The sequence below is a fragment of the Terrapene carolina genome, unplaced genomic scaffold (genome assembly GCF_002925995.2).
Source record: "Terrapene carolina triunguis isolate 2854851 unplaced genomic scaffold, T_m_triunguis-2.0 Scaffold23, whole genome shotgun sequence".
NCBI lineage: Eukaryota > Metazoa > Chordata > Testudines > Emydidae > Terrapene > Terrapene triunguis.
Window position 1 is genome coordinate 11,939,291 of NW_020664374.1, and position 14,125 is coordinate 11,953,415.

The 14,125-nt window shown below is 36.7% G+C and overlaps 1 protein-coding gene across 1 annotated transcript in view; it reads left to right on the top strand.

Annotated features, from left to right (window-relative positions):
- LOC112114874 (protein WWC3) overlaps window positions 1-14,125 on the top strand; it is a 100,045-nt gene that overhangs the window by 15,702 nt on the left and 70,218 nt on the right. Inside the window, exons 3-5 of the mRNA XM_026649559.2 lie at window positions 1,946-2,022; window positions 4,556-4,635; window positions 11,323-11,452. Coding sequence (XP_026505344.1) covers window positions 1,946-2,022; window positions 4,556-4,635; window positions 11,323-11,452 — 287 coding nt within the window. The remainder of the gene's footprint in view (window positions 1-1,945; window positions 2,023-4,555; window positions 4,636-11,322; window positions 11,453-14,125) is intronic.

The following is a 14,125-nucleotide window of genomic DNA, read 5'->3' on the forward strand; positions in this document are numbered from 1 at the left end:
GCATTGCATTAAACTGCACACATTAAGTTCTCTTTTTCCTACAGTATGAAGAGACATTGTGTGTCACATCCTTGTGGGGGGATAATACCAAAAAATCCCACTGCAGTAACATTTAACTTTGAAAAGGGGAACTACACAAGAATGAGGACGCTTGTTAGATGGAAATTAAAAGGAGCTGTCACAAGGATTAAATGCCTGCAAGCAGCATAATAGAGGTTCAGATTAAATGCGTGCCCCAAATCAGAAAAGACAATGAGAAGACCAAAAGAATGCCACTGTGGCTAAACAGCAGAGTAATGGAGGCTGTAACAGGAAAAAGGCATCTTTAAAATTTGGAAGTCAAATCCTAATAAGGAAATAAGAAGGTACATGATCTCTGGAAGGTTGTGTGTGAAAGTATAATAAGGCAGGCCATGAAAGAAAGAATTTGGGAAGCAACTTGCTAAAGATGCAAAAACTGACAGTAAGAATTTAAGTACATCAGAATCCTGCCAAAAAGGGAGGGATGCCAATAGTCGACCAAGGTGTTAAAAGAGTAGTCAAGAAAGACAAGGCTATTGCAAAGAAACTAAATGAATTCTTTGCATCCGTCTTCACTGCAGAGGATTTGGGGGAGATACCCACATCAGAGCAATCCTTTTTGGACAACAAATCTGAGGAACTGTCCCAGATTGAGGCGTCAATAAAGGGAGGTTCTGGAATAAATTGATAAACAATAATAAACATTTAAACAAGCCCGCGTGCTAAATAACTGGAAGGGAGTTAATGTAGTGACGATTTTTAAAAAAGGCTCCGGAGATGATCCTGATAGTTACACTGGAATGGAAGGTAGCAGCTTTTAATCAACAGACAGTGCTGCTATATAGCAATTCAGGATAGATAGTGAATAACTTTAGGTACACACGAAATAACTTCCCAGTTGGAATTCAGCCCAGATTGATTTTTGAAATCTTGTACCTTATAATAGAAAGAATATGTTGGTGTGCAAAATTATGTTGCATCTTGGAAAACCTCAGTTTACCAAAAGAGAAAACACAAAGGTGTCTTTAAATTGAAACTCTGTCTTAAGAGAAGCTGTGATGAGATTATTAAAACACTCACTATTGAGGGGCTGTAACTCTGAGAGTGAGGAAATTTTTGAACTGTAAACTTGCATGTGGTTACTGCATGCACTGAGTTGCAAGCAGACCTAATTTCATCAGTGATTGAGCTGGAAACTGATATTGATGTGGAACAATTTTTCCTAGTTTTCTGTTCTTAGAAGGGCTTTATTAAATTGAAATTTGTGATGTGATTTTACTTCCTTTATATGTATTTGGTAGCAGATTGATTCACATTCTATTCAGTCCAAATTTTGTCCAGCTAAATAAATTCTTCTATGTATTGCATATAAATACCATACACTTAACTAACAGCCAAACATGACTTCTATCTGTAATCATGTTGAGGAGGTTGTAAATAAAATCTGTGTTACCATAGGGACATTAAATTTGTTACATTCCTATGAAAGTTCCTAAACTGCAAGAAAAATGAATGGAAACATCCATTAAATGTACTGTCAATTTTTAGACCCTACTGTTTAGAAGAAATCATTTTGGCTACAAACATTCCTGTGTTGTACTCAAAAATAATTACACTGAGTAAGTCTTATAACACATAATTATCATATCCTACAAAGACATGTCTGGAAGTTATAGACAAATAAGCTTGTTCCATCTTTGAAATAGAATGACTCAACTTTGGGACCCAGAATGACGTGTAGCCACACTTTGACAAGTATGTACTCTTTTTGGCCACAATCCCACAAAACAGTTAAGCACATGCTTAAGTGATTTGCTGAGTTGTGGCTTTGAAGTTTTAGAAACATGTTTGCACACACTATCATTTAACACATTGAAAACGTGAAAAATGTATTATAAAATACCATTGTTTTCCATCTGTTTAGCATTCTCTGGATTTTCAACTAATACCAAGTATGACCCATATCAGATTAAAGCAGAAATAGCAAGCCGTCGTGACAGAGTGAGTAATCTTTTTTTGATGTTATGTGATTAAAACAGTGCTGTACACACCCACCCACCATTAGGCTTAGAAGTTGTATATGCATGCTTTCTAAAACTGCACATGTTTAAAGTGCCCTTCTACTCTTGAACAATTATTTAATAAAAATAGCAGTGTGGTTCCATCTTTACTATGTCTTAATGATTCCAAAGAATTTTTTTCCCCTGTTTATAAGTGTAAAGAATTTTTTTTCTGAATGACTGACACACCAACTCAACTTGTATTTTAAAAATAATTTCCTTTCTGTCTCGAGCATCACCACTAGTAGCAAATATTCTGCAAGTCAAATTCTGGCCCCAGCAACACCTGTCCAAACCAGATGTCATTGATTTTGCTCTTGGGTTCCATAGGGTTCTATAGATGTAACTGAGGTCAGGATGTGGCTCTGTGTTGAGAACTCAGTGATAAGTTCAGTCGATGCACAAACCAGAATAGATCATTTGCCCAGGGCTGCATTTATAAAAGAATAAAAAGTGACAAATGATCCCCCCACCCCCAACACATCCCCATATACTGTGGTAAGCATATATAACTCTGAACACATATGGACCACATCTGTTGTATAAGAAAGTACCATTTTTACTTAACCATTTTTAGGTTAGAACCATACTTTGAATATTGTCTTGTCTGAAGTAGTTACAGTGGTAGAGGGGAAAGTTATACGTATCTTTCCAAATCTGCTTGTCAGTGTTCCTAATGAACAGTAAAATTCTACATATTTAATGGAAGCTAGTTAGATGCCCACAACTAATAAAGCAGCTTTATAACTTAAGGCCCACCATATATCTAAACTGCATATTCCTTTTATTAATGGATAAAATGGGATTTAGCATGCCAGATGGTCAATTCATGAAATAAATCAAATACATATCTTTGAAGGGTGGTGTTCCTGTTTATGACTTCATGATTTAGTGACCACTTTTCACAGGAGTGGCCCTGGAAAATAAATTATGTTCACCACCCATCAAAGGCATGTATTCTGTTAGCATGCATTTACAACATACTGTATATGGTAGAGCTAATGTTTAGAAAATGCAGCAAACCAAACAAGAAAACATAGCAAGTTAAAATTTCACTCAATTTCTCTAAACAAGGTTTAAAGAAAATAAGTGACTTTTCTATTTGCATATGGATTACCAGTCTCTGTCCCCCCCCCCCCCCCCCCATGGTCCAATAATAAAGTGACCATGAAATACACCTTTTTACTTCTATACATAGGGTGAACCTCTGTGTTATGCACGCTCATGTATATTGAATTAATATAAAGAGTTAAATATACTGTACACCATTGAATATATAAACATGGAAGATATTAATGATATATTTTCTTATTTTAGCGGAGTTTATTTTATAAGGGTTGGACTAGATAATCCAAGAAGTCACTATATACTGCCTGTTTTGTTATGATGATGTAGTGATTTCTGTTTTTGCGGGGCATGGGGGAGACATTGTGTTAAGCATTTTGTTACTTAGTGATTTACATACGTCTTATCAGTGTTTCGGATACATTGTAGAAAATCTACTAAATCTCTGGGAGACTCAGTTTATGTTTTCTGTTTATGAAGCTCACATTTTCATTTTTTTCTGTGGCAGGAAGTTGACGGCATCATTTATTGAAATGCATATACAAACAAAGGAGTGCCTGTCCCAAAACATATGTGACTTTTTAACCAAAAATATAAAACATCCATACGGAACCAGACATAATTCTATGTATCTGTTACAATAAGCATCAATTAAGGAGCAATTTTATTAAAATAGTGAAACCTGGTAGTAAACGTCACTGCAGACACACCAAATTTTGGGGAGATTATAATGAACAGCTGCTTATTATTACATTAAATAAATGATCTGCCAGGCAACTTTCACTATTTACTGCTGCTGAAGGGTCACTTTGTACTTGTCTTTTATAATACAGAAATAAAAATGGGCAGATGAATCATCACAATCTCTAGTGACTTTAAACGAACATTCTTCCCATTGAAAAAGCCATAGTACTGAACCTCTTCCCCTTTCTGGCTGTCTGAGCTGGCTGTTTGCAATATAGTTAAATATAGTTGAGCAGGTCTTTGGGTGACTGTCTATTACAGAGTTAGATGGGAAATCACTGTTCCGGGGGAGACAGGAAATGGGAAATCACATGCGGACAGAGACTTGTTGGCTATTAGAACAAGTGATAGCAGATAGCATAGTAGAAGATTATACAAAGAAGCAGCTACCTTGTACGTTTGGCAATGTTGTTACTTTGTGACCATTGTTGGGTAGGTTTTTATTAATATTTCTCTAAAGCATTTGTTGATTTTGTTTTACTGTAGATTAAAAACCAAACAGATTATCACTTTTCACTTTGAAAATACTAGACTTGGAACAATGCACAGTAATTTTAAATTCTTGAAAGAACAATTATTTTAAGAATTATTTGAAAGAATAATAATAGTTATTCAGTGATTTGCTGCCGTAACATATTTTTGCTTAAAATATATTTTGTTTTAAGCTTTCTAGACTAAAACGAGAGTTGGCACATATGAAGGAAGAACTGCAGTATAAAGAAAAAGGAGTGGAAACACTACAAGAGTGAGTTGGGAGGTTTTGGGAGGGGGGGATTTTTCTTTCTCTTCTTCCTGTTGGCTTACTTTCTTGTTACTTAACTGGAAGTGTTGCAAAACTTTATTTAATGCACAGACTCCTGCTTCAAGTTTTTATTTTTGAATTGTTTTTTCTTTTTTATTTATTTATTTATTTTAACAATTGTCCCTACTTAGACAACCATGGATGGTGCTAACAATGTGCTCTCATTGATAATAAGGCAAACTGATGTAAGCAAGATTGGCTGAAATTATTTTGGATGATGATTCCATTGATTAATGTGCCAGCAAGTTTATGAAAAAAGTGGCAAAATATGCAAAAATTGAGGAATTTTTGTATTTTAGGTCATAGAATTCCCTTTTGAGCTTAGTGTAGAGGTGGTGGTTGCTTACTATTGCAACTGACGGTTGTCCTTAATAATTTCTGACTTTTAGGCAGCAATCTAAAAACATGCGTCTGATGAAGTGGGCATTCACCCACGAAAGCTTATGCTCCAATACATCTGTTAGTCTTTAAGGTGCCACCGGACTCTTTGTTGCTTTATTCTAAAAACAGGCAGCTGCTTTCTTTTCCATTTGCTAAACATAGTACTTAGTAAGTAACAACAAATACACATGAAAGATGCAGTTCATCCTTAAAAATTTAAGAGAAGAAAACTCTTGTCAGGCCAAAGTACTTCATTGGCAAATATTAACTAGTCATCCTCATACACAAATGTCTTTTAAATTGACTACATCAGGTAACTGCAAGGCCAGTCAGAGGTATATGATAGAAAACCAATTATGAATATACTAAAGTAATGGAAAAGATATAGTAACACATAAAGAAACGGTTTAATATAGTCACAGGATCTTGGCTGTTTGAAGATGAGCAATAATTCAGAATGCTGTTGTATTCAGATGACAGGTAGCACATACACACACAAACATTTATGCCTTACGCAGTGACTTAGTATCTTTATCAATATTAACTTTTAAGACTAGATAAAACCTATTTCTGCTTTTCCCTTCTTTCCCATGACAACATGAGGTTAACTTAAAATGAGGATGGCAGGGTTCTGATTTAAGGCTCTGTTCTGCTGTTTCTGTGAAGGATTAATCACCTCCCTAGGAAGATCCAAGAACAAAGAAAGTGATTTGAAGGCAATTTCAAACGTTTCTCTTGTATGGTTTTGTGAAAAGAAAAGCCTGAGAAGTAGTTTTGAACCTAAATATTAATGTCCAAGATTTTAGTCTAAGTTAAATTGCTTACATCCAGGGGGGGAAAAATCAGTATTACTTTAGAATAGGATTTTGTGAATCTGATCAACTAATAGTTTTTTAGGTAGCTCTGATCAGACAGTTTAAAAGTTCAGACATGACTGTTCTGTGCTTCAGTGCTTTGATGCTTGTTTGTCACTGACATTGAAGTCATGATATTGCTCCTGCTTTGTCTCATTTCTCATCCTTATTGTTTATTGAAGGCAGCCATATGTCTGTTAGTGTGTTGTTTGAAGTTGTGATGGAATTTTCTTCAAGAATTTCTCTAGAGCACTCTTGCTTTGCTGATCTCTGTATGTTCTCCACAGTGACTTCTTGACTTATGAGCCAGGAGATTTGTGTTTTTTAAAAAGGCTGCTCTGGAAAGTCTTGTTTTTTGGATATATGTTTTGAATCATGTGTGAATCTGATATGTTGTATCAATCCCTATAGAGAAAGTGCATTGTCACAAAATAGACAGCCAAGTAGATCATCTCCCCCATCCTTTTTAAATGGAAAACTTTTTTTTGCAGGTGCTTTAAGCTCAGTCACCTTGTTAATTCCTCTTCTGCTGTAGAATTTCTTTAAAAACTTCAGTCTTCACCACTGCTCTCTGCCTTCTCGCTAGGCTGTGTCAAAACTATTTTATTAAATACATTTTCAGCTAATTACCAAGTATAAAATAGGAGGAGTGAAGTCTTAATTGTTTGGTTTGCAATCATGTGTTTCCTTTCATTTTTAAGTGTGACTTTAAGCAATGTTAGGAATCATATTTTGAGCTTTGCATCTGGGTGAATGTTAGGTCTTTAAAACCCTTTCATAGTTTCCAAACAGCAAAATATTATGAGCAGTTAGGGGCCTGAACCTATTACTACTGAAGTCAGTGTTAAAACTCCTGTTGACTTCAATGGGAGATCAGGCAGATTTTATTATAGGTGGGGCTGGTAGTGCTGCCTGTTAAGATTGCTCAAGATTGTGTCAGGATTCTGCTAGCCTGGGTCACCTTAGTAAAAAAGTTTGGGACCTACAGCCTTAGAATATTAGGTCAGCTTGGATTGACTGTATGACAGCCAATTATACTGTAAACAGTATGATTGACAATGACCCTTTGTCCGAGAAAATAAAAACTCACTAGTCAGCCTCCAACCCTCCCCCAAGAACATGAATTAGCAGATACTTAACCTGTAGAAAATTCCACTTGAAGTTAAATATCTTTCTTTTCTCTAGATGTCTTCTTGTAGATGTGAAGCAACAGGAGGGTAGAAGGGGGCCATCTGGCCTAATACTTGGGTTGAATCCAAGTTCTTGATATTAACGTGACTTTGGGTTAAAGCCAAGTACTTTGTGTATCATATGAAATTCTTAGTTAGTTAACGTCACCTTTCCTACTGTGGTTTGGTCTAATCTTGTCAGAATCTTAAACCAGTGCTGCCAGCTCCTAGCATTCAAAAATCACGAGTCAGGCCCAAAAGAATCATGAGATTTGTTTAAAGTAACACCTTTACGTCCTCTCTGGTGTTTGAAATTTCAGGGTTCATGTTTCCCACCTTTTCTTTGCAACCAGGAGGTTAGTGACATGACTCCAGGAGCTCGGTCCTTCAGTAAAGACTCTCAATAAAATCACCAGAATTAGCAAAATTGATAATCTCATTGATAGGTTATTTACCAGATAATAGGTTTCCTTTCCTTTTTTTTTCTCAATTTATTTTTTATTTAAGACAATAAGACTCCATTGAAAATGGAGTTTCATCAGATTAGTTTATGAAAGTGGGTGGTGGTAGCACATGCTGTATGACGGGGCAAGAGACTTGTCTCTTCAGGCTATATATAAAGTTATTCTTATACATTAGTGTATTCAGTGTAATATTTTAGTATTTTCAATGTATTCAGCAAATTATCATTTTTATTATCATTTTTCGCCTTCCATATTGCAATTCAACAGCCTCTCTCCTTCAATAAAGTTTGAGTTTCTGGTAGTCAGCACTGAGTAGCTCAAGATTGTGTCAGGATTCTGCTAGCATGGAGTAGCTTAATGACATCTTGCTAGATAGGACATCAAAAGTAAATCTTTGTTAATTGATGCTGTGCAGCTAGTTGTCCTCCTTTTGTGGTGGCTGTCACGCTGTCTGGAGTGGCTCATGACCGTGAATGCCTACCGTAGGGCAGACATTGCAAACTGGTGGTATGTTCTATAATTAGATTTCACCAATGTAGTAACAAATGTGAACTCCCAAAGTACTACAATAGTCTTACATGGAGTCACAGCCAGTCCCCGTAGACACTCCAGTCTATTTTGCCACCCAGGCAAACTGGACTATGTGATAAGTGGTCATTTACAACAAAAAATCACAAAATATTCCGGTTGCACCCAGTCCAAAGAGACCAGTCACTCACCCAGGTTGATTTGTGCCCCAGATGTCACACTAAATACAACGCTGGCAGCCAGTTCTGTAGTAAACTATCTAAAGGTGTATTAGTTAAGAAAAAAGGAGTTGTTCAGAGGTTAAAGCAGGTGAAAATATATGTATAGATGAGTCAGTCTATAACTTTGAAAGGTAGCAGAGATGTAGTAATCTGCCAGTTCACAAAAGTTTTTTAGGGCTACGCAGAGTAACTCTGGGGACCTTAGTCTTCTCTTTCAGTTAGAATCTAAACAGTGCAGAGATGAAGAATTTTTCCTTGTGTCCGTATTTATAGCTTCTTCTCACACAAACCAAGCTGACAGCAACAGTTCCCACACAGGCCCCTTCTTCCGAAGGGTGGGGATGAACGCACTTAACAAAGTCTTTGATCCTTGATCTCGCACAATGGCTCATGTTTTGGTTAATGAACAGGATTTAACATCTTGTAAGAAACCATCATTTGCATTTTTTCTTGTTTGATGGGTTACTTAGTTATAAGGATATATACAATGCAGATGTTTGCTGTTATTTTCTGACTTGGGGTATAGTTGAGTGAGAACAATATATGCAGCATCCTACACGCATTTTATAAAACACTAACCTCATTCTTATCATCTTAACATATACTATTTATTTTGATAATGCTAACACACAAATAAGCAAGACTGGTTTCCAACTTTGCACTTGTAAGTGTTCAGTGAGGCCTGGGGCTTTGGCATCAGCTGGCACCTGGTCTGCCAGCCTCACGGTGGCTATAAATCTTCTCTCTATGTTTATCTTGTATCATTCTGCTAGAATATGAAAGATAATTTCCTGTGGTATGCTTGTTCCCTATCGTAAATACTTGTTCGCACTTTGATATTTTTGTCATAATTTGCATTCTATCTAAGCCACAAATCCTTGTCCCTTTTTTTTTTTATTTTATAATACTTTTGCTTTGACAATACTCTTGTCAGCTTACCATAAAGAATATTTTTGAGCTCTTAGTATCCATAGTATTGTCAAGTAAATACAATTTGTGAGTATTCTCACTTTGTATTATTGAATCTTTGTATTGAATTATGAGATATCTGCTGACAAATTTCCTTTATTAGCTGTGGCATATAGCCCATAACAGTATTCTTACTAGCTCTCCCCCTATGCATGCTTTCTCCCCCTAAACACACTTTCTTTTACACTACTGTAGGCATAGAAGTTGAGATTAACATTAACTTCAGTGAGTGGCTGGCTAAATCCCCCAGTCAGCTTTGAAATCTGAATCTGAGTGTTTATTCTAGAAAGTTCTGTAGGGACTCTGGTCTCATTTTTAATTGGTATCTCCAGGAGAGTGGTGAGGATGAGGTAATGGGAGAGGGTTTGTAGGTGTTGGTCTGTCAATGATTACTGATAAGTTATAATCAGCCAACTGTTGACAGAGTGATTTAATGGTTGAGCAGCAGAACCCATCAGAGATATCTGGACCTGCACTAGGTCCGTCAGCCCCCTAACAGATCTTCCCCCTGAAAGAAGCTGACCTTAACCTGGAGCAAGAAATGGTCTGGCTATGATAAAGATGTTATCTTCACACCCCCAACTCCCAGACCAAAGATAAGATCCAGAGTGTGTGCTGCTATGAATTGAGTTGGAAATTTTGTGGGACAGTCCTGTGATTTCAAGCTGGCCATGAGATCCCATTTTGATGTGAACACTGAAATCCAGCAGAAAGAATAAGTATTGATTATTCCTAGTTAGGCTGGATACCAATCAGAACTTCTTGACAATAAAACCTGAGACTTTACAAATGTCTCCCAAGGACAATTGTGAGAGTCCCATCACTAGTCACTTTTAAAACAAGACTGAACAAAGTCCTAGGACAGGGGTCGGCAACCTTTGGCACGCAGCTCGCCAGGGTATGCCCCCTGGCGGGCCGGGCCGGTTTGTTTGTTGCCGACCCCTTTCCTAGGAAATATGCTGTAAAGAGCAAGGATGGTGATTAATCGGAGAGGGTTCAGAGACGAGCCACAAGAATGATTATAGTACAGTATTAGAAAACACGCCTTATAGTGGTAGACTCAAGAAGCTCTGTCTACTTAACTTAACAAAGAGAAGGTTAAGGGGTGACTTGATCTCAGTCTAGAATTACCGACATGGGGAACAGATATTTGATAATGGGCTCTTCAGTTTAGCAGACAAAGGTATAACAAGATCCAGTGACTGAAAGTTAGACAAATTCATACTGGAAATAAGGTGTAAATTTTTAACAGTGAGGGTAATGAACTATTGGAACCAGTTACCAATGATTGTGGCGGATTCTCTATCACTGACCATTTTAAAATCAAGATTGGATGTTCCTTTAAAAGAGATGCTCTAGATCAAAAGGAATTATTTTGGGAGAGTTCTATGGATTATGTTATACAGGAGGTCAGACTAGATGATCACAATGGCCCCTTCTGGCCTTGGAATCTATGAATGGGGGGAGAGATAGCTCAGTGGTTTGAGCATTGGCCTGCTAAACCCAGGGTTGGGAGTTCAATCCTTGAGGGGGCCATTTAGGGATTTGGGGTAAAAATCTGTCTGGGGATTGGTCCTGCTTTGAGCAGGGGGTTGGACTAGATGACCTCCTGAGGTCTCTTCCAACCCTGATATTCTATGAATCAATGCTGCATTGGCAGGGAATTGGAGCAGCTTACACTAAGGGGTCTATTTCAACTTGACCATCTGTGATACTACTTTGTAAGTTAATTTTATTTTTATTACATAAAACTGCCTTAAGAGTGTATGTTTATGTTGCATGAACTGTGAACTCTGATTCCGGAGGTTAAAAACAGGAAACTTGTCAGTTCTGGGGAAGCTGAGTTGGGCCAACTGCATTGCCTTTTTAGTTTCCTGGTTTATAGTCAGATAACTTTAGAATGTTATAAATACTTGGTGTTTGTTAATTCAAAGTAAATATACCATTTTATTCATAGAAATGAAGTGGCATATTAGCAACCAATACTTTCGGAACCTTTGCATAATTAGTTAACTTTTAAATTTCTCTGAATTTTTGCCAACAGGATTGATCGTAAGATGTCAAGTGCTCATACAAATTATAAACTGGATGAAGCCCAGGCCATAATGAATGAGCTCCGAACCATAAAAAAAGCTATTTGTATGGGTGAGAAAGAAAGGCAGGACCTTATGCAGGTAAGAAACTTTCTACTGGATGGATAGTTGCAAAAATGTAGCTTCCCCTGGTCTCTGCTGTTTTCCCTTGTTTGTAGGTGCATAGGAATTGCTAAACTGAATCAGACTAGTGGTCTGATATTCTGTCTGACATTGATCAGAAGTAGAGGAGAGGTGCAAAACATACATCTTAAGCAGGTTACTGCATAAACTGTCCATCTGGAAAGTTTCTTCCTAATCCCTATCAGTTAGTGGTTGGCCTATGTCCTGAGCCTGATAGTTCATATCCCTGAATCTTTTATACCCTAGATAGTATAACTAAATCATTTTATTATTCATATAAATGTCTCATCTTTATTTGAATCCATTTAAACTCTTGACTTCATGGATACCTTGAGTTCCACAGAGTAATTATGTTACATAAGAAAATATATTCTTTGATCAGTTTTACATTACTTGTCTTTAATTTCATTTTGTGTTCTCTTGTTGTTTATATAATGAAATAGGGTAAAGAAAGGAATGTGCTAATCCACTTATTATTTTATATATCTCTATACCATGTTTCCTCCTATCTTCTTTAAACTATGAAGTGTTTATTTTATTAACTTATCCTCATTTAGAATCTATCCAGGCCTCTAATAATATTTTTGCCTCTCTTGACCATTGCAGTTTGTGGTATGGCCTTTTAAAAATTCAGTGATCCACCTTTTTGGCTTCAAGAGCCAGCGGAGGAATACCAGTACTATGATGTACTAGTCCAGATAACTGGAATGTAATCGCATATGATTGCATGAAGCCTCTTCATCCCTATCTCACTACCATTCGGCATTAACCTCCCCCTTTCCTTTTTTTAAGTCTCAACTTCATACCATACGTTAGATTTATACACCTTATTAAAAAAACCCAGAGAGCCTGTGGGCTTGGAAAGATGACAAGGATAGTTCTGTTAAATCAGCTCTGCTGTATGCGAAAGGCAGTATCTTGGCTGCTAACTTTTAGGAGCCTAGTAAATTAACATAGCCTTTCAAATGTATCTTTCATCTCTCTCTGCAGTAGCTTCATCATGTTCTGTTAGCTTTTTTTTTTTTATTAATTATCTGGGTATCTTGTAATCTGCTTATATTATGTTCCCATAGTTTAAAAGTTATTCAGTCTCTGAAGCATTACCCAATGGTCAGCTGATAGACTACAAAACATTGTCTAAGTAGGCAGAACAGTGAAGTCACTATTAAAAATTTCAGCCTTGGCAACTTTCAGTATATTTGCTATTTTGTATTGGCCAACTTTTAAAATGGTTTTCAGCCTTCCACATGCCATGGCTAGTGAGAGTGATTAGAAAAGCAATTCTTCCTGGATTCCATAATGCACATTTGGGGAAAGTAACTGGCAGTTTAAAGACTTGTGTGTGAGAAATCTTGGATCAGCTCAACTACTGGCCTTGTTTTAACTCTCCCACTAGACTATTTTTTTTATTCTTATGTCTTAACCCAGCAACACAGTGTCCACCTGACAGACTGAGAAGTCTTGAGAATTGCACCTTTAAAACAAACTTTAAGAGTGATAGCAGTGGCCTGAAAAATACTATTAAGTAATTACAAATCTAGTATTAAGTTAAATACCATGGACTGAAATGGGTCCTCTGGCAAGCCTGGAATAGAAGTCATATAGAACAAATGAGAAATTTAGGATGATATTGGTCGTTGGTTTTAGATCCGTTTTACTGATGAGAATTGAAGTTGTCACAATTGTATATTGCTTCCAGTGCATTTTATGGTGCAATAGTCTTTAATATTAATTTGTTTCAAAATTAGTAGTTACATATTTTAATCAATTTCAGCATACTTTACAATCCTGACCCAATTTTAAGATTTAACAAAATAACAATATTTCAAAATATGAGTATCTCAATTATGTAGAACCAGTATGAAGTCTGTTTAAAATTTTCCATATTACTCTTACATTTTAAAATCCTTGCTTAGCAGGCGAAGGAAAAAAAATCTCTCTCACAATAAACACATTTTGGAAAAAGCAGTGGTTATGGAGGAGTTGGGAGTTTTATGTGTAAACACTTCGTAAATTATTCCAGAAAGAGGAAATAGAAAACTTCATAACTACCTCTTAATCTAAATCTGTAAGGTGTAGGCAGTGGATCTAAACATAGCAGAGGTGACTCAGTCTTCTGTAGGTGCTCAGAAAACTGTGGCTGTTGTAGAAATATGATAATTGGATGAGGATATGTGGGAGAGAAGTCTGAGGCAAGGAAGGAAGAGGTGGACAGGTTTAAACTGGGTACTGTGGTTAGAAATAATGCCATATATGTGGTGTTATTGCTCCAAAAAGATGAGGGAATGTTTATAAAAGTTTGTGTGCATGGTTAGACTTCTGAGAGCTGCTCTTTCCCCATGCCTCCCAAGTATATATTTATATTGATTTTGTTGTCTGCTCCAATGTGTGTTTTCTTTTTTAATTTTAACATCCATCGACAGCCCTGGGGAGATTTTCTTTTTTTTTTACTGGGTTGGGAGATTGAGTAGGAAATATTGAAGTGGAAGAGTTGTTTCTATCTAACATGAAGTACATGTTGCCCCAAAATTGTATCTGATAGTGTGTGTATTTGGTATAGTGTCCCCAGGATAGAGCTATGAAGTGGGAGAAGTTTCAGGCAGAAGACCCCCATTGCCCTATACCCAGCCA